Source organism: Salvia splendens, chromosome 20 (genome assembly GCF_004379255.2).
Source record: "Salvia splendens isolate huo1 chromosome 20, SspV2, whole genome shotgun sequence".
Classification (NCBI taxonomy): Eukaryota; Viridiplantae; Streptophyta; class Magnoliopsida; order Lamiales; family Lamiaceae; genus Salvia; species Salvia splendens.
In genome coordinates this window covers 27,427,632-27,449,079 of record NC_056051.1, presented here as the reverse complement: position 1 = coordinate 27,449,079, position 21,448 = coordinate 27,427,632, and the positions used below count along the sequence as shown (strand labels likewise).

General features: G+C 43.2%; 3 protein-coding genes across 4 annotated transcripts; 1 reads left to right on the top strand and 2 right to left on the bottom strand.

The window, feature by feature from the left end:
- Nucleotides 1–6: 6 nt before the first annotated feature.
- On the bottom strand, nucleotides 7–1,727 carry LOC121780966. Its single transcript, XM_042178633.1, has 3 exons — nucleotides 1,276–1,727; nucleotides 478–560; nucleotides 7–225 (listed from the first exon to the last, which is right to left on the bottom strand). Exons 1-3 carry the CDS (start codon nucleotides 1,481–1,483, stop codon nucleotides 184–186), a joined length of 333 nt encoding a protein of 110 aa, XP_042034567.1. The 5' UTR covers nucleotides 1,484–1,727; the 3' UTR covers nucleotides 7–183.
- Nucleotides 1,728–14,869: 13,142 nt separating this feature from the next.
- LOC121782827 (heat stress transcription factor B-2b-like) lies at nucleotides 14,870–16,463 on the top strand. 2 transcript variants are annotated; one of them, XM_042180792.1, is made up of 3 exons: nucleotides 14,870–15,026; nucleotides 15,107–15,376; nucleotides 15,463–16,463. In XM_042180792.1, exons 2-3 carry the CDS (start codon nucleotides 15,116–15,118, stop codon nucleotides 16,240–16,242), a joined length of 1,041 nt encoding a protein of 346 aa, XP_042036726.1. In that variant the 5' UTR covers nucleotides 14,870–15,026; nucleotides 15,107–15,115; the 3' UTR covers nucleotides 16,243–16,463. The 2 variants fall into 2 exon arrangements, with proteins under 2 accessions (XP_042036726.1, XP_042036727.1); XM_042180793.1 differs by having other exon boundaries at nucleotides 14,879–15,026; nucleotides 15,115–15,376.
- A 452-nt stretch (nucleotides 16,464–16,915) lies between these two features.
- Nucleotides 16,916–21,192, bottom strand: LOC121782622 (leucine-rich repeat receptor protein kinase EMS1-like). The gene has a single exon (XM_042180545.1). It carries the CDS (start codon nucleotides 20,987–20,989, stop codon nucleotides 17,093–17,095), a length of 3,897 nt encoding a protein of 1,298 aa, XP_042036479.1. The 5' UTR covers nucleotides 20,990–21,192; the 3' UTR covers nucleotides 16,916–17,092.
- Between the last annotated feature and the right edge of the window lie 256 nt (nucleotides 21,193–21,448).

Sequence of the window (21,448 nt, the reverse complement as noted above, 5' to 3'; positions counted from 1 at the left end):
CGACAATTAGGCGGCGAAGCTATTTTACTTACCCAAATAACAAAAGAACAAATTACATAGAGGTTCAATTAAAATTTAACACACTAATTAGATAGTCAATTCTCCAAAGTAAAATAAAATTAAACAAAAAAAACTAGTTGAAGTGATAAAATTATTTTCTTGATGGGTTGTGCGACATCAAGATTATCTTTTCTCATCTCCCTTGTTCTGAAATTCTGGGACCACCTGAAACATGCAAAATATAATTTCAAATAAAAAATCATTATTAGTACAATAACAGTGTTTAATAATAATACTAATAACTGTACATTTAATAGCAAGCAAGCCCACCTAATACATTGATCAATTTTATTGGAAGTAGATATTTTACTAATTCAATTTTGTCCCAGTCCAAAAACTAATAAAAATTGATTTGGTCCATGATGTTACTTCCATGGTTGCATGTGACGATTAGATGATAAATATAGTGAGACAAACCTGATCCTGAGAAGATTTTTGGCATGATAAAATTCTCGTCTTTGTCTTTATCTTTGTCCTTCTCACACTGGACTCCACATTATCTACAACATTTTTTACTTCAATTTTTAATTACAACCCAAGAACCTCCCTCCAAATAGAATAATTAATTACATATTCCTCAGGTATATACTCCTTATACAAAACTAAACTATTGTGGAAATGCTTATATCATCAAAACAAATCTTGGTAAAAATTCCCTCCGAACATTTTGAATACTACAAAATATCGATTATACGAAAACAAATTATGTGTCACCCATGTATAAACATATATAGTACTCCTACTACCATTTTTATACATCGTACACAATATACATATATATTGAGTACACTAATTAATAAACGCACACACACATTAAATATCCTAGCTCTAGTAAGTATAGATTTATTACAGTTCATAAATTAATCAAACCTACATCATTATCATGAGTTTCATGCCAACCCTTCAAGAGATAATTCTCTAATCCTATGGTTTTCGTTAAAACCAAGATCACTAAATTAATCAAACACCTTAACTAACAAGATTTTTTTTACAAGTCCTCTTTCTTCTTTGGCACCATAACCATTTATTAATTAGATAAACATTAGTATTAAAAAATTCGACATGAATGACCTACTTTGTGACTTAGACCACCCTTATCGAAGAAATCGCTATACTTTCTCGAAATCCAAATTTAATCCCAAGAAAAATTAATTTCCAAAAAAAAAAATATATATATATATATACACGTACATGATTATATTATCATGTATATACCTGTATGAAAAGTGGAGGAAGATGATTTAAACTTGTCCAAATCCAGGGTAGAATCAGAGGAGTCTGGTAAATAACGGTGGAGAGGGGGAAAGCGGGAGTTATTTTGGAGCATGGATTGAACAAAAGAAGCTTCCATTGAGTTCAAGAAATGCAAGTGCTTCTGGTTTGTCCAATGCAACCTCCTGTTTTTATCACTGTTTGCTGCCATCACGGTGGAATGCTTTTGTTTACCTTTTTTAATTAGCTAGGTGGTATGGTTTGAGGGTTTTTATACTTGTATTGGTTGGTGTCAACATTTTCAGCCTCTTTGAACCGCTTACTAATTTTCTTTCCCACTCTTTCTTCTTCACGCGCTGCTCTTCGGCGCATGTGCCCAATTTTTAATATGATGAGAATAAATGCTTTCAACTAAAAAAATGTTGAAGAGAGTAGTAGTATAACACATGGTAAAGCACTAGGGATACGACATAAATAAAAAACAGACCAAGCATGAATCACATCGAATCGAATGACACATACTTATACAAGACAAAATAAAGTTACTTAAATAGCTAGAAGATAGCTTATACTATGTAACATGCAACATTGAAACTAAGACACATATCAATAGATCTGCAGTCACGACACACATGGCCAATGTTTTTGAAAATCAAATAAAGACATTGTAGAACACATATCTTGAAGCTTGATAATATTACTACATGCTAAAGGTTCTCCAAATTCATAAAGAAAATCAAATAAAAAATCTTATATTTAACAATAAATTGAAAATTATAAACACAAAGTATGAGATACACCTATATAATTCTTATTTTTAACTTTAAAATAATTTATCTCAAGTCATCAACATCAGTCAGGTTGTACTAGCTAAATCCATCTTTTCAAAAACAAAAGAAACACTTGGTTTGAATTTGTCAGGTACAAAGTTTCAAAATATCTAAGTATCTCCAAAAAGAAATAAAATATCCATGTAGTGTGTGTGGGGTATACGCTCTTAGTGGTGCAAGTACAAGTAGAAAAAAGAGAGAGGTAAAAATATCTATGTTTGGCAGCGGAATGCCCTAAGATATTTTCTTAGAGCATGCGTAACGCAAGGGGCCGGGCCGCATCTCGCGAGTCCCGGCCCGTCCCATGCATTACACGGAAGGGCGGCACGGCTCAGGCCCGTCCCGGTGACACGTGACCGGCCTGGGGAGCGTCCCGCGTCCCGGCCCGGGACGGGGTTGCACGGTGACGGGCCGCAAGTCCCGCGTCCCGGCCCAGCGTTACACGGTCTTCGGGCCGGGACGCAAATCCAATTTTTTTTTTTTAAATTCGATGTCTATAAATACGAGCTTGCGTTCCATCCATTTCAATCCCGCGTTCCATTTCAATACTCTATTATACCCTTTGTATTTTCGGCGTCAATGGATTGGTTCAACAGCGATCAACGTGAGATGGAGGAGTTCGTTAACTCGAACAATTGGTACATACCGTCATCGCAACCATCGCAGACACAGCCTAGTCCGGGAGTCGGTAGCAACGGCGACATTACATCGCCGGTCAACACCGACGAGTTCGAGGTCAGTGAGATGGAGCCCGCTCAAGAGCGGGGAAAGGAGAAGGTCGGGGAGGAGGATGGGCCGAAGAAGTACACTCCGCCCGAGATAATGTGGCTTGCGAGGAACTACATCGACGTCTCCGAGGATCCTATCATCGGCAACCAGCAGACCGGCAAGGCTTTTTGGGAGCGGATTGCGCAGAAATATAACGCTGGCCGTCCGGAAGGGTCGAGCGAGCGTAGGAGGTCCGGCGATCGACCTCAACGTGACGGACGACGATGTCTTCTACTCCTCTCCTAGCATTCAGAGCCGCCCGACAGGAACAAAGGCGGCCAAGAGGAAAGCAAAGGGGAAGGCAGCTGCGAGCAACTCCGCTATGGTGCCACCGCCGACCAATCCGTCTCTGGATAAGATGTCCGACACTTTGTCGGAGATGAATATTACATGGCGGATGAGCCAGCTGACGGAGTTGACAGCGTGGGATACATCGAAGATGTCGGACGAGGAGCTCGAGTTGCACCGTGAGATGATCGCCTACCTTCGCGCCCAAATGAAGAAGTAGTAGTCGTGGCCCGGGTTTCTTGTATTTTAAATTTGCTTCGTCTAGTAATGTAATGTTAATTTCGAATGAACAATGCATTTTCCCGGTTTCAATTGTTCGACGAATTGCGTTTTCGAGTTAAATAGGTTGGAGTTGTGAATAGTGTCATTTATTAGTTGCGGCCCGAGTTGCGGCCTGCAGGGTTACAGCAGTTGGGGCCTGGGTCGCAACTGTAGAGGAATGATGACGTGGAGGGGACTTGGGGCCGGAAATGGGGACGGGGTTACTGATGCCCTTATGACAGGTCAAATACTTTTTTTCTTTATCAAGAAATGCTAAAAATAAGTCCGATTTCAATTTCTCTTTTTTGGTTGCCATTGGAAAAATATAAAAATCAGATGTTTTTCTAAAGGTAGATAGAGACGTTATCCACTTATAATTCTCCAATATCATTTTTCTCCATAGTGACCCCATGCTTACCCTTATTTGTAAAAGATGCCTAACTTTTTTGAAGCTTAAATTTTTGGACACCTATCATTCATTGAATTAAGCAAAATCGAATAAAAATCGAATCGAATAATGCTTATATGCTCTTTCAAATGAACCTTAGGGTGTCCACTATAAGGTGGACACGCCCAATAGCCCTGCCCCAGTTTTTTGTCCACAGCCCCAAAATTCTATTTCCGCCACTATAGTGGACACCTCCAATAGCCCTCAAATTTTATAATCAACTTTCATTTTATAATTACGAACAAATTTATCGGGCTATACGTACGTAGACGAAGTCGATTATACGAATTAAAAATAAAAATAAAATTTAAATTTAAATTTAAATACAAATAAATGCCCACACTTCCCCAAGAAAATAAAATAAAATAAATGCCCATTTATTGACAATTGTAGGAAGAAAATTCACGAAACAGACAGAAGTTTTGCACACAAAATCACCTACCATTCGGAAAGAGAAAAATGGACGAAAAAACATTTTATTTGAATCTTCTTCTGCAAATAACTTCACGGATGCAACCGCCGCGGCTAATGGCCGCCGCTATAGTAGCCGCGCCTATAGCCGCGGCTACAGCCCCACCCACCGCGTCCTCGCCCCGCACGCGGCTATCCCGTGTCTGCCGCCTCCCTCCCCCCTCGCCGCGTCCACCTCCGGGGCGGACAACTCCGTCACTATGGTGGACACGCCTGCCGCCCCAACCCGCGGCTATAGCCCGGGCGTCCCATAGTGGACACTCTTACTGCTACACATTCTTCACTATACTTGTAATACTATACCTTTTGTTGAAAAACTTGATCTTTTGCTATATTTTGGATTAGGTGATTAAAAAATCATAATGATTGTGTATTTTTGTTTTTTGTTTGTGTATGTTTGTGAGATTTTTTTTCTTTAATTATTTTTAGTATGTGTGTTTGTTGCTGGTTATTGTGGATCTATATCGATATTGATGTGCTATATGAAATTATTGTGCTTCTTATCATACTTTGGTAAGGTCAACGACATGTAAAGAAAATAGAATCGACGACAAGAGGATACCAACTATTACAATATACATATGTTAAAACCCCGTATTGAGTCAAATTATTATTATCAAGTTACAACTACACCTAAATAACATACTACTGGTATATAAATAATACTCCATATTCACCGTATTATAATTGTCTTGTTTTCCCTTTTAATTTATCTATACACAAATGTCAACAGTTGTTAGGGCACCCGCAACGCTGTGCCGTTGCGGTTCCTATGCCGTTCCGGCGGAACGGTTCCGCGGCGGCAAGCGTTGCGGGGTGCGTTCCGTCGCCGTTCCGTGCTGTCGCCATTCCTATGCCGTGCCGCGTTCCGTTCCGGAGGAACGCGGAACGGAACGTTCCGCCACGCGCCGAGGCGACGTGGCGGCCTCCCATTCGACGCGTGAAGCCCACTCGCTGCCCCGCGAGTGGGCTTCGTCCGGTGACGCAATAATTAATTTTTTTTAATTCGAATTTAATAAAATTTTTTTTTTTTTGCAACGGTAATGAGACCTTTTTTTTATATCCGTTTTTTATTTTATTTTTTTAATTTTTATTTTATTTATTTACTCTATAAATACTCCTATTTCATACTCATTTTAATCACAAACACACATCTATTCCTCTCTATTTCCACCCCAATTTTCATCTCAAATCAAATTTTGGAGGATGAAATTATTAAAATTGTGTACTTTTATTTTTTTAGGATTTTAATTGTGTGCTTTTTATTTTTTTAAAGTTTAAGTTGTAATTTTTTTTAATGTTGTGTGTTTTTTAATAAAGTGTGTTTGTTTTTTAATAAAGTGTGTTTATTTAAATTGAATTGGGTTGGAAATAAAAAAAATGAAATTGAATGAATAGTAATTTAAGGAACGGTTAAGGAACAGAGGGTTGCAGGTTCCGTTCCTTAGTTAAGGAATGGAGTAAAAAAGTACAGTGGGGCCCTCAAATAGTGGTTTAAGGAACGGTATAGGAATAGCGCTATGGATGGCCTTAGAATTGGATAACTTGAGCCAAAGAAAATTAAAGACTCCTGATTCTTTAATTAGGCCATAGTACTTTTAGACCATCCTTTATTTTTCATTACCGAAGGTACAATAATTTATTGTACTGTAGTTTTGAATCTAAATAGTAATTTGTAGGAAAAGATAGGCTTTCTGGGAGCCTAAAAATATCAAAATCCGATAGTATGATTTTTGTCAACGTCACGTCACGTCACACCCCATCATTTTAACTTACCAAATTCTCAGTGTAAAATATCAATACCAAATGATAATATTTTCATATGCATATTAGAGCATCCACGGCAAGCACAAGCTCGCCCGTCCGTCCGTACCAGCGGCGCGGGTGAGCTGTTCGCCGCTGCGCTCTTGTCGCTGACACGGCGCTCCTCGATGCATCGAGCACGTCCGTGCCCGCAAGCAGGACACATGGCAGCTTCCTATTGGTCAACGGCATAGCCGCTGGCAATTTATTTTTTTATTTTTTTAAATCGAATTTTAATTAAAAAATACAATCAAAAATAAAAAAAATCTCACTTCCCAAAAAATTATATCCGTTTTCTACCCATTTTAATATATTTTTCATTTTTTCCCCAAAAATACACATTTTCATTTATAAATACTCTCACTTCCACACTAAAAAGCTCCTACGGTTGGAACCCCGATTGGTTCGGTTCACAACCGTTTCCTAATCCGGAAACGGAATATTTCGCCCCTCCTCAAACCTAAGGTTCGGAAGTTCCGGGTGGCTACCGGCCTTACCCGATAGACGACCAAGATGCCCCCGAAGGGCACTACGGGTGGACACCCGAGCCTAGAGCGAGGTCGAGCGGCCCCTCCCAAACTCCGACTCCTCCTACTCGTTGTGTCCGCACACCGTACACTTCGGCGGAGATGGAGCAATTGTTCAAAGCGTTCTTGTCAATCTCCGAAGATCCGGAGGTTGGCACGAACCAATCCGGCGATCATTATTGGTGGCGCATCTGTCGCCGGTACAATGAAAACCGGTCGGCTGGAACAATCAAGCGCAACGAGAGTATGGTGCGCAACGCTATATACAGAGCCAACGAAGAAATCCAAAAGTTCCAGGGGTATTACCTCCAGCAAGAGCTGTCGGCGGGGAGCGGCCGGAGCGAGGTCAACATCATCAGTTCCGCCTTGTCGACCTACCAATCCATGAACTACAAGCCGTTCAAGTACCTCAACATTTGGCAGGAGACGCGGTCGCATCCGAAGTATAGGGGAGGCGTAACATCCTCCTCTAGCGGCTCCTCCAAACGGTCAAGGTCGGTATCCCTATCCGACGACGGCTCCGAAGACGTGGCTAGCCAACTTGTCGAAGCTAACTTGGGTAGCCCCGACGCCGGCCATCGACATCATCAGTTCCGCCTTGTCGACCTACCAATCCATGAACTACAAGCTGTTCAAGTACCTCAACATTTGGCAGGAGACGCGGTCGCATCCGAAGTATAGGGGAGGCGTAACATCCTCCTCTAACGGCTCCTCCAAACGGTCAAGGTCGGTATCCCTATCCGACGACGGCTCCGAAGACGTGGCTAGCCAACTTGTCGGAGCTAACTTGGGTAGCCCCGACGCCGGCCAGAGCGGTTCCCAACGCCGACCGCAAGGAAGGAATAAGGCGGCGGCCAACCGCCGCCGCTCCCGAACCGGCTCCCGCTCCCTATGTGCCACCTCAACCCCCACCAACTTATTGTGGGGGGTTTTGGCCCAACTCAATTTGGCCGATAGGTCAAATATGACACCCGAGCAACTTCGATCGCATGTGGCGATGATACGGGGTCTCCAAATAACGTTGGGGGTATTGCCGGATGATGACTAGTCTTCCCCGAGGGCATTTTTAAGCTTAAATTACGTATTTTTTATTTTTTAGGAGTTTAATTATGTAATTTTCATCTTTTTAGGATTTTAATTATGCAATTTTTATTTTTTAGTAATTTAATTATGTAATTTTTAATTTTTTTATAATTTATAATATTACTTCGGGTATTTTTAATGTATTTTAATTTTGTGGAAATGTTTTTATTTAAATTGAATAATGGAATGGTGGGACCCTTGTGCTCGTCCTTGCGAAAGAGCACGGATGTGGATGTTGTGCTCTTGCCTGAGAGCAGATTGAAAAAGTGGGGCCGGTCCCACATCCATATTCATTGGCAAGAGCACGGACGTGGGGGTTCTTATTTTCGAAAATATAGGACCACAGAAAAATAGTTATAGGACTGTATATTGAAGTACAAGCTGGAAAGGGCAAAAAGAACAAGAAAAAGAAAAAGAAAAAGAAAAAGAGAACTAGCACAACCACCGGTTGCCTCCCATAAAAACAAAATAAAAGAATAAAAAGAGGAAAATATTATACTACTAGATTTCAAATATTAAGATATGGAAAATAGTGACATAAATTGGGTGATCCATCAAAATTATCAATTCAAGATTTTCAACGACTTAGTCACTTAAACATTCAACAACACGTTGGAATGGTCACACTTGAATCGAGAATTTAATAAATGCTCCTACTTTATTGAGATTTATTTAAAATCTTAAATTATAACTAGCTAGTATGAATTAATAAACATTTGATCCTTCAAATTTTCTATATATAGTTAAGTCTAGTTGAATTCATATGATTAATTAGTATTATGCAAGTCCACATTTTATTTCCAGCACAAATAATTCATGATAAAATATTTAGCACGGTCCCAATTCATAATTATATTCATAAATATAAAATATGTCGCATTCAAATTTAGTTTCAAAGCTAATGTTTTATTTTTGTGGGTTCGAAATAATATGAAAAGAGGATAATATGGGCCAGATGCATAGTTGTGAATTGGACTATTATCATAAATATCCTTATAAGTTTCAACCCCCTAATTTCAAATTTTAATAAAATATTCGACCAGCACTTACTGAGTGGACCTGATATTTTATGAGTTACTACATGTCTAAGTAGAGAAAAAATAATTGAATGTTTATAATAGATAAAATGAAAGTGTACATTGTCGGAATACTAATGAATATAAAAATGTAGGTTAATGAATTAATGATGGTTTACTTTTTCATAAAATATAATATTGTCAGAACTAAAATGGAAAGCAAGACATTAATGTAGAACTGAGGGAGTAGTAAATCACTCATACAAACCAAAAAACTTAGAATCGATCATTAGGCCACCCGCAACGAGTTACGCGGGTGGCTTGAATCCCGTCCCTCCATGACGAGACGGGCGCGGGGCGCGTTGCTGCGTCCCGTCTCGTCCCCAGCCCGCCGAGATAGCCACGCGCGCGCGACGTGGCGCCCTCCGGCGCGATGCGTGACGCCCACTCACCGGCCCGCGAGTGGGTTTCGTCACGCTGACGAAATAAATCATTTTTTTAAAAAAGATTTATTTAATAAAAAATAAAAAAATTAAAATTCGAAAACTGTAATATTACCGTTTTTCGACCATTTTCCCAATTTTTTTTTTATTTTTTTACTCTATAAGTACTCCTATTGCATCCTCATTTTACACACAAACACACATCTATTCTTCTCAAATCATCTTTCTTTCTACTCCAATTTTCATTTCAAATCAACTCTTTTATTCTTCCCCCAAAGTTAATCGATGTAATGGATCCATATGAGTAAATGCGTCGAATAATGGAAGAATCACTTGAAGAAGATCGACGCCGGGAGGCGGAGGAACCCGCGCCGCCCCAAAGACGCTACCGGACTTACATCCATCGTAACCGGGAGGAAGCTGCCGCAAGGTTAGTACGCGACTACTTCTGCGATAACCCGGTTTGGGGAGATACCTACTTCCGTCGCCGTTTCCGCATGCAGAAACCGATATTTCTCCACATCGCAAATACATTGACAGCCCAGGAAGAGTTCTTCCAAGAAAGGTTCGACACCGTCAGCCGTCCCAGCCACACGACGCTGCAGAAACGTACTGTAGCAATCCGTCAGCTTGCGAATGGACAAACGGCGGATGTGTTCGACGAATACCTCCACATTAAAAAAAGCACTGGGAGAATGTGTTTGATCAAATTCTGCAAAGGCGTCCAGACAGCCTTCACCAACGAATTTCTCCGGAAGGCAAGCACGGCAAATTGCCAGTTTATGCTCCACCTTCACGAAGAAGTGCACGGATTCCCTGGGATGCTCGGCAGCGTCGATTGCATGCACTGACAATGGAAGAATTGCCTTGTGGCGTGGTGAGGGTCGTACACGAGCGGTCACAAAGGCACCCACCTCACCGTTATACTCGAGTCTGTTGCCGACTACCGGCTATGGATCTGACATGCGTACTTCGGGATCCCCGGATCGAACAACGACGTAAACGTGCTCCACCAATCCGACCTCTTCGCCGAAGTTTTGGATGGTAAAGTGCCGGCCATCAACTTCATCGCTAACAACCGGCGGTATAAAATGGGGTACTATCTTACCGACGACAACTACCCGAAGTGGCCAACCTTCGTGAAGACGTGCAGCAGGCCTGTGAACGCAAAACAGGCTCTTTTTACGCAGAAGCAGGAGGCTGCTCGCAAGGATGTGGAGAGGGCGTTCGAGGTTCTCCAAGTGCCCATCAACATTATCAAAGCCCCGTCTCGTACGTGATTTATGGAGAGTATGGTCGACATCATGTATACGTGCATAATCTTGCACAACATGATTGTCCAAGACGAAGGACCTGAGGCGGGAAACTGGTTCGACCTTGAAGCCCCCGGAAACTACTTGCACAACATGATTGTCCAAGTAGTCCGCCTCGCAGTGGAGAACATCCATCTATACAAGAACGGTTGTCTATTCGAGCAAGGACACGTGACTCTACCGCCCACGCTCAGCTCCAAGATGATCTAATTGAGCATATTTGGGCAAAATTTGGCAACCGGTAGACGCACATCATCGTCCTTCTTCTGCTTCTTTGAGCTTTAAAGATTTTGAATTTAGTAAGAGTGAGCGAAAGAAATTAAATTATGTATTTTTTATTTTTTAGGATTTTATTATGTTTTTTTTTATTTTTTAAAGAATTTTATGTTGTAAATTTATTTTATTTAATGAAATGTGTTTTTATTAATTGAATTTGTTAGAAATAAAAATAAAAAATGAAAATGAATTATTAAACTATAGAGTGCACCGCCTCCACTTTTATTCATAGAAACCGTTAGTTTTACTCTCGCTCAATTGTAGTGAAATAAAGCTTATTAGTATAAGTTTTTACCTTTTGATAAAATCAACTTTTATTTATAAAACAGTCACTTTTAGTTTCAACTACAGTAAAAGAAAGATATTAGTATAAGATTTTATCTTGTGGAAAACAAACAAAAGTCATTTTCGTTTTTGTTTGAAGTATCATTGTAGTTTTATCCCTTTGGATAAGCTCTGTCATAAATCCAATATCCTTTTGTCGAAAAATTTGGGGAACCAACACTTCTACACCACATAAAAACTGTGGACTTTCTCTATTACTATAAATTACACTAAATGTTAAATCATAGAATGGACAAATAGTAATAAATGAGCATATATATGTTGCATATCCAATTAAATTAGGGTTTATATGTTGCAAATAATACTATATTAATTAGTAAGTACTCTAGAACATGATATTTAGAGCATCCACAACCGTGCTCTTGCCAGCGGCACGGTTGTGGGCCCGGGCGGTACTATTCATGCCTGCTATCTGGCAAGAGCACAACACCCACAACTGTGCTCTTCCGCAAGGACGAGCACAATTAATATAAAATTCAATTAAACAAAAACATTTCCATAATATTAAAATCCATTTAAAAACCACAATAAATATTACAAATTACAAATAAAATTAAAAAATACATAATTAAAATCCTAAAAATTAAAAATTACATAATTAAACTCCTTAAAATTTAAAATTACATAATTAAAATCCTAAAAATTACATAATTAAACTCCTAATAAGACTACGCATCCGGCGGGATCAACCCCAATTGTTTTTGAAGACCTTTTATCATGGTCTCGTGTGTTTCAAGTTGCGTGGAGGTCATAGATGACCTATCGGCCATATTGAGTTGGCTTAAGAGCATCCACAGCGAGTTGTTCGGGGGTGGAGGTGGCACATAGGGAGCGGGAGCGGCTTCGGGAGTGGCTTCGGGAGTCGAGCCGCGACGATGGTTGGCCGCCGCCTTCTTCCTTCCTTGGGGGCGGCGTTGGGAACCGCTCGGTCCGGCGTCCGGGCTACGCAAGTTAGCTCCGGCGAGTTGGCTAGCCACTTCTTCCGAGCCGGAGTCGGATAGGGCTACCGACCTTGATCGTTTGGAGGAGCCGCTAGAGGAGGATGTTATGCCTCACTTATACTTCGGGTGCGTCCGCGTCTACTGCCAAACGTTAAGATATTTGAACGACTTACCGTTCATGGATTGGTAGGTGCTCAGCGCGGCGGTGATGATGTCGACCTCGCTTCGGCCGCTCCCGGCATTCCGGGACTCCTGGATGAAATAGCCGTTGAACTTGCCAATTTCTTCGTTGGCTCGGCCGATGCAGTTGAGCACCATACTCTCGTTGCGCTCGATCGTTCCCGGCGGCCGGTTTGCATTGTACCGGCTAGAGACGCGCCACCAAAAGTGATCGCCGGATTGGTTCGTTCCAACCACCGCATCTTCGGAGATTTCCAAGTACGCCTTGAACAATCTTTCCATCTCCGCCGGTGAGTACGATGTGCGGACACCGGCGCGAGATGGAGGAGTCGGCATTTGGGAAGGGGCGCGAGGCCTAGGCACCGGTGTCCACCCGTAGCGCCCATCGGAGGCACCTTGATCGTCGATTGGGTATGGCCGGTAGCCACCCGGAACGCCCGAATCTTGGGTGAGAGGAGGGGCCGAATATTCCATTTCCGGACTAGGAAACGGTTGTGAACCGAACCATTCGGGGTTCCAACCGTGGGAGCCCGAAGGGTTATCGTCTTGGCCGGACATAGTGATGTTGTAGGGTATGAGAGAATGAAGATGAAAATGGATATGAGAGAATGTAGATTAGAATGGATATTGGAGAATGATGATAAGAGTTGTGTAGTTTGATGTGAATTTTTGGGGTGAAATTGAGGGTATTTATAGATGAAAGTGTGTATTTTTGGGGTAAAAAAAATGAAAAAAAAATTAAAAAGGTGTAAAAACGGTTATAAACGGATATATTTTTTTGGGGAAGTGAAATTTTTTTTATATCTTTTATCGGTTTTTTAATAAAAAACCGATTTTTTTAAAAATAAAATAAAAAATGTTTAAACACAACGGCTATGCCGTTAACGAATGGGAGCGCGCCACATGTGCGTCCGCTGGCACGGACGTGCTCGATACATCGAGCAGCGCCGTGCCGACGGCGCGAGCGCAGCGACGGCGGATGGCGTCCGTGCCAGCGGCACGGACGGCGGTGACGACGGACGCCACCACTGCACATGCTCTTAGAAGTTAAATTACATTGTAGATTAAACATTATAAATACTTCTTGTTTTATGTGCTCGTACATAAGTGACATATTATAGGGTTAGTCTTAATTTTGTAGTATGTCGTTTTGAGCGTTTTCTGTTTCCTTTAAAAAACTAAAAATTGATTTATAGGTCGATGTAATTATTCCAACTCAAAACTCATGATCTAAATGACATCATTATTCATAATGCATCATTTTGTAAAATAATCCACGTCACATTTTGAAATTCCACATTTATTGTTTATTAGAGATTTCTTAAGTCAAGAATTGGCATAATTGCTTAAAGATACATAGCTTTATTTGTAATATTTTTAAATTCAACTTAAAAAGTTGTTGTAATTCAAGTTTGGGCCATACTCAAGAGTAACACCTAGATTTTTTTTGGAAGTGACACACTACAAATTTTAATAAATTAAGGCTAATAGTATTTTATGTCCATGATTTTTCAAGAAAATGTCATTAACATTTAATTTAATCAAATATTAATTTTTTTAGCATTTTTCCATAAAATACGTGGATAAATTAATTTTATCATATTAACCATGATCAATTGATTATATTAATAGTATAAATGTTGTTAGGGCATCCGCAATGGGCGGACGATGGCACGCCCGATGGCGCGCATCGTCTGCGCCATCCATCGTAACCCATTGCGGGTGCGCGCCATAGGGCGCGGATGATAGTCGCGCCATATACTTCGGTCGCGGAGGATAGCGCGGACGATAACCATCGTTCGCGCCATCGTCCGCCCCATTGTGGAGGTCGCGGACGATGGCACGCGGTTTCGTTTTTTTATAAATACCATTCATTTGTAACATTTCATTTCACTCGATTTCATTTTCGAAACTTAAAATTACATAATTGCTACGAAATGGATTCAAGCCCCAATAGTCCTACGTTTAGCGCAGGGGCGCATTGGCCGGGTACAGAACCCGGCAATTATCGCTCGTTAGACACCAACGCCCATTACGATCCCGATTTCAGTACGGAATCGTATGGGTTGTCTGACATGGAGCCGTCTCCTCACCGCCCAACCGCAGCGGCCGATCCCGACCCCGCCGCGACCGCTTCCGCCCCAGCCAGAAAGAAGCGGAACCGGCAGCGGGCGCAGAAGTTGCCGCCTCCCGGTGATTGCGATGAGTACGCCCCCGGCCGTACGAACTACAACGACGACGAAACTCTCACCTTGGCCCGGTGTTGGGTAGATATCCGCGGCCTTCCGGCGACGTTCGCCATTGCGGTGCCACGACGGACGTCCCGCGCGGACGACCCGTTTTTTTTTTAAAAAAAATTCTTGTCAAAATTTTAATTCCGTAAATTGTTTAATTTGGCGAATTTGTAAATTTTTTTTATTGTGAATGTCCGTCATTATGCAGTGGAATGTCCTTATAACGTGGTAGGAGATGTTTTTGGGAAGTCCGTCGGGATATCCGCCGTGACATCCACCATCGCGGATGCGCTAACACTCTCCTACCGCCACGTCAGCATGCCCCACCGAAACTTCTCGTTCTTTCCTCCCTCGCTTTTCTATCATTTTCCATTTATTTCTTCTCTACCCCCTCGTTAATTTGCTCTCTTTCACTCTCTCTCTCTACCCATTTATTTGTGTCTTCAGAAGCTTCTGGAATTAACGCACAAACCTTCGCGCTTTCCCTCTCTGGAAATCAGATTTCAACAGACTTAACGTCTCTAACTGTAAGTATAATATCGTTTTCTCGATTGATGATTTGATTCAGCTCTGTTGCTTTGGAATTCATTGATTTTGATCGGTGCAGGTGTGCAGCATGGCTCTGATACCGGCGGATCGGAGCGGAAGTGGAAGCGGCGAATCGACGGCCGGCGATTCATCGCGGTCTCTTCCAACGCCGTTTCTGACGAAGACGTATCAGCTCGTGGACGACCCGGCGATCGATGATGTGATCTCCTGGAACGAAGATGGATCTGGTTTCATCGTTTGGAATCCGACGGAGTTCGCCAGAGATTTGCTGCCCAAGTATTTCAAGCACAATAATTTCTCCAGTTTTGTTCGGCAGCTGAACACCTACGTAAGCTCGATAATCTGCATATGTGGTTGAAAATTGAAATTCGTGTTTCCAGTTGTTGACGGAAGAAATTTTCGTTGAATTCTTAGGGATTCAGGAAGGTTATGCCGGATCGATGGGAATTCTCCAACGAATGCTTCCGGAGAGGTGAGAAGAAGCTTTTATGCGACATTCAGCGCCGGAAAATTGCTTCATCGTCGTCGGTCGTAGTGGCTGCTGCAGCTGCGGCCACGGTGGTGCTGCCAACAATAGCCGCACCGCGGACGGTGTCTCCTTCCGACTCCGGAGAGGAGCAGGTGATATCTTCTTCCAACTCACCGGCGAGGACGCGGGACTTCAGCGGCGGCACATCAGAGCTTATCGGCGAGAACGAGAGGCTGAGAAAGGAAAACTCGCATCTCAACAAAGAGTTGAGCCAAATGAAGAATCTATGCAACAATATTTTCGCTCTGATGTCGAATTACGCCGGCGGCAGCGGTAGCAGCAGCAGCAGCGACCAACAAACGCACAGCTGCAATCTCTCCGTGGCTGGCAAAGCTATGAAGCCGCTAGATCTGCTTCCGATGACGAAATTCTTTGAGGAGATGCAGACCGCCGTTGTTGCCGCCGCCGCGGCCAACGCCGCCGAGGAGAGTCATATCAGATCGGCGGCGGAGGAAATAAGCGCGAGATTGTTCGGCGTGCCGATCGGAATGAAGCGGGGGAGGGAAGGGGAAGGTAGCTCGGCGGAGCAGGGTATGGATTTGCAGCTGCAGCAACCGATGGGTGACGTGAAATCTGAGCCGATGGATCTAGAGAGCAGCGGCGACGATCGGGAGACGTCGTGGCTGACGCGGTGCAGCTCGAGAAATCGGAGGGCTCTTAATTGATGGATGCTAGGTGTGTGGTGGGGAGCATCGCAGAGGATAGATCTTTTGGTATAATATGTTTTAGATTAGTGTAGAAGCGCGTGTATGTACGTGATGAGGCACGCGCGAAACAGACTCCCGTGTCTCGATAATCTTGTGCGCATGGGGACCTTTTTCTGGAAGGTTCCTAAACTAAGTCGTTTTTAGTATTTTATTTTAAAGAGTGAACATTTTTTTGTCCATAGCTATCATTTTAGGTCCGTATATAATTGGTCATCTAATAATTAAAAAATTAATACATAGTATTATTTTTTACGGTAAATTTTAATTATATTTAAATTTAATTTGGATGGTAATTAAATTAAATAGTAGTAAAAAAAATTGTTGGACTCTAGGTGTTTGATGCAAGATAGATGGCGAAAGAATTGTCCAAATTGATTTTTGAAGGTGAAGGCATTTTCGTTCAAAAAAAGTTCAAAATATCTCAAATGATATTAACTTGTAGTTAACGAACCTAAAATGATATTTTTTAAAGTTCATGGATCTAAAATGATACCTTGACAAAATTTATGAACCTAAAAAGATATTGCCTCCATTTAAAAAGAGGCTATTTTTATTTCTTCTGTTTTAGATTTAATTTATGGTTCGCTCTGAAATCTGAATACGCAAATTATACATACATAAAAAGACATGATTGGGTAACTGAATATAATTATACGATACCAATAGATGATTTTTTCTGGTACACAAGCCAGCCACACTATACCATATGTAATGTAAGTCTGTAACATACTATGCTAGAGAAATAGTACTAACAGCCAACCCATACATAAAGTGGATATTCATATTATTAACATTATACTTAACCAAGTTACTCCTCTCGGATCCCTTTCAAGGACTTCAACACATGAAGCATAGTTGGCCGATTTGGTGGATTCTCAGACAGGCATTTCACAGCAATATTCAGCGTCCTAAGCATCATCTGCTTCGAATTCGCGTCAAGAACGGCCGGATCAAGCACTTCGACAGCCTGCCTGTTCTTGACCTTCAAGAACACCCACCCCACCAAGTTCCCCCCTTCAATGTCCTTGAAATCTGGCCCTGTTGGCTCCTTCCCAGTCAGCAGCTCGAGCAGGATCACACCAAAGCTGTACACGTCCCCTCTTGTCGTGGCCTTCCAGCTCTGCCCATACTCAGGCGGGATATACCCGAACGTCCCAGCAATATCCGTGCTCACATGAGTCTCGCAGGCGCTGATCAGCCTCGCCAGCCCAAAATCAGCAACTTTTGGCTCGAAATCATCGTTCACGAGGATGTTGCTAGCCTTGATATCTCGGTGGATGATGTGTGGAATGAACCCGTGGTGAAGAAAAGCCAAGCCACGGGCTGCACCAAGGGCTATCTTGAATCGCTTGGTCCAATCTAAGACGGGGTGAGAACCCGTCCCTGTCTGGTTTCTCAGCCACTGATCCAAGCTCCCATTCGCCATATACTCGTAAACGAGCACCTTCTCCTCGCCATACGAGCAGTAGCCAAGCAGAGAAACCAGATTCCGATGCTTCACCTTCCCAAGAGTCTCCATCTCCGCCAAAAACTCCCTCTGTCCCTGAGTTTTAGTCTGGCTGAGCTTCTTCACCGCGACTATCTTCCCCTCGGGCAAGGTGGCCTTGTACACCGTCCCAAAACCACCATCCCCAATAATGTTGCTCTTGCAGAAGTTGTTGGTGGCCTCGAGTATGTCAACCAACGTCAGTTTGAGGAGAGGCTGCTCAAACATCGCGATGTTGATGCTCAACGGCTCCTTTGATCTGCTGCTACTGCTCAAGAAATACAGATTCTGATCATCCGAGCTATTCAGCTTGCTGCTGTCTCCGCTGGCCTCAAGGTCGTTCTTGCTGCTTCGATTACTCCAGATTCGCAACACAATAACCACAGAGAGGGCTACCAAAACCACCCCAACGACAAGCGATGTCAACCCCCAAACATTCAAGAACGGTGACCTTCTAGGAAAGCTCTTCATAGGGCATCTCAACCCCACAATTCCACCACATAAGTTCTTGTTTCCAGCCAGTGCATCCCTAGTCAAGTTCAAGCACATCCCGTTTCTTGGAACCGGGCCCTCTAGCTTGTTCTCAGAGAGATCCAAGAACAAGAGATTTTTCAAGCCACAGACTTCTTCCGGAATCCCCCCACGGAGCATGTTATCAGAGAGATCAAGATACTCGAGCTGAGCAAGATCACCAATATCAGATGGAACCACACCGGTGATACCATTACCATGAAGATCCAAAACTGTCAAATAAGACATATTCCCCATAGAACTTGGCAAGTCCCCGCTGAGAGAATTGCAGCTCAAGTTCACAAACACAACTCGCCACGCCCCAGAATCGTTGAACAGGCCATCTAAATGGCCAGAGAGCCGGTTCTGCTGAGCATAAAAACCAACAAGATTCCCCATTCCAGATAGTGCACCAGGAAGCTCATTGCTTAGCATATTAAAGCTCAAATCCAAATGAGTAAGGCCAACTAAGCTACCTAAAGCAGAAGGAACCGAACCAGACAACATATTTGAAGACAAGTTAAGCTTCACCAATCCACTTAACCTACCAAGACTATCTGGAATCAACCCTTCAAGCTTGTTATTACCTAAATGGAAACCTTGCAACTTAACACAGTCACCAAATTCAAACGGGATGTTACCAGATAGCAAGTTACCAGACAGATCAAGAGTCGTGAGATTGGCTAAACGAGCCAAGGACCTCGGTATCACTCCAGATAGCAAGTTGTTGCTGAGAAGAAGATCAACAACCACCATACATCTCCCTAGCTCATCCGGGATCGTTCCACTCAACCTGTTGTTGGAGAGATCATACACACCGTGATGCTGCACATAGCTCGAATCAGGAATGCTCGAAACCTGCTGGAAATACTTGGATTCTTTCCAAGGAATCTCACCGGAGAGATTGTTATATGACAAAATGAGGCATTGCAACTGAGGCAATTCCACAAGTTGTTGTGGGATGGAGCCGTTTAACATGTTGTTCCCCAAATCCAACGTAGCGAGAGCAGTGCAGTTGCCGAGCTCTGCTGGAAGAGGCCCACGAAGGAAATTCGAGTTCATGTCGAAAACAGAGAGAGAAGACAGCCTCCCAATCTCTGCCGGAATGGTGCCAGTTATCCGGTTGTTGGGAAGGACAATACTCTGCATCGACGCCGCATTGCAAATTTGAGAAGGAAGAAAGCCCTCTAACTGATTACTAGCTGCGGAAAATTCAATCAAAAACAATGAGCTCCATAGGGATACAGGAATTGGACCTGTGAAATTGTTAGAATCCAATTCGAGACTGATTAATTGGAGATTAGATAAATAGTCAGGGATGGAGCCAAAGATCTCATTATCAATCAGCTTCAACTCAGTCAAATTCCCACAATTCTTGAAAGTTTCTTCAATACTTCCAGTTAGGAAGTTGTCTTCAAGCTCCACCTCCTCCAACAGAGCAGCATTACAGAGCTCCTTCGGAATCTCACCGCTGAGCATGTTACTTCCCAAGCTAAGGTGGCTAAGCGCCGAGCAATTCCCAATTTGGGGTGGAATTTTACCGGAAAATCTGTTGTTGGAGAGCAAAATTGAATCAATCTGCGTCCATTTCCCGAGCCAAGAAGGCAATGCGCCGGAGAGCTGATTCTTCTCAGCGGAAAACGTCGTCAGTGACGGCAGCTCGGAGAGCGACTCCGGTAAAGCTCCGGTGATTGAATTGAAAGAGATGAGCAATAGGTTTAAGTTTCTGCACTTCCCAATCTCCGACGGTATGCTTCCGTTGAGCTCGGATTCGACGAGATTTAGCACTGTCAAATTCTGCAATTCTCCAAAGTTGTTCGGGATTGAACACTGCAGCGGATTAAAGGAGAGATCGAGTTTGCTTAATGACTTCAGCTGTGAGAATGATTCCGGTAGCGGGCCGTTGATCGAGCATGACGGCGCGGAGAGGATTTCGAGACTAGAGAGACGGCCGATTTCCGGTGGAAACACGCCGGAGAAATGATTCTCTCCGATGTAAAGCTCGGTGAGGGAGGAGAGCTCTCCGAGCTGCGGTGGTATGCTGCCGGAGAGGGAGTTGTTGGAAACGTCAAACGAGGCTAAAAACCGAAGCTTCGAGAACAAATTCGAGGGCAGGGCACCGGTGAGGAAGTTGCTCCCCATCGCCAGAATCTGCAATCGGGTTAAATTCCCAATGTGGGTGGGGATGTTTCCGGCGAGTGCATTTCCGGAGAGATCAAAAGTTTCGAGCTTCGTTAACTTCCCCAGCTCCGGCGGAATCCTCCCCGTGAGGAAATTGGGGCCTAGTCGCAACGTTTGGATACGGGTCAGCTCACCTAGCGCGGGCGGGAGCTCGCCGGAGAGACGATTGTAGCCCAAGCTGAGGGTTTTTAAAGCGGTGAGGGAGCTGATTTGGTGGGAAATTTCTCCGGTAAAGTCGTTGGAGGAGAGATCGAGGACGGTGAGGGCGGTGAGGGAGAAGAGGGAAGCGGGGAGACGGCCACTGAGTTGGCGAGTTGAGAGGACGAGCGAGGTGACTCGGTCGCCGTCGCAGAGAATTCCGGGCCATCTGCAGTGGGAGATAGAAGGGCTCCATGAAGAGAGAGCCTCTGGGTTTCGGAGAGAGTTCTTGAAGGAGAGGAGGGCGTCTCTGTCGGAGGCTGTTGAAAGCGTGAAACTGGAAAGGAGTGCGAAAATGGCGTAGAACAGGGTGAGCGACGCCGACGCCATTCCTTTCGTCGAAGGTGGAGAATTGTGAAGGGTGGGTCAGTATATGGGAAGATGCATTTGTGATTTCTTGGGAAATCAGTGGAAGTGTGTGACAGTAGTGAGAGTTTCTTGAGAATTGTGAAAAGGGAAGAGAGAGAGAGAGGGTACAGTTTGTTGGGAACACGAAGGGAGTGGGGAACGATGGTACATACACATATGAAATGTTTTTAATTTTATGAACGATTTGAATTTAATTTAAGGAGATGAAATGTTTTATGATGGGATTGACCATGCTAGGACGACGTCGTTTGAACAGGTGGTGGTCCCAAAACCGAAAAAGAGCATTTGTAGACGACGAAGTGTGTCAGTCTTCAACTTATTATCCATATTGATTCTCCTAGTTCAGAAGCATCTACCCCTATTTTACTATAATGCCCTTTCTTCTTATACTACAACGTTGTCGGATAAAAGAAGTCACGT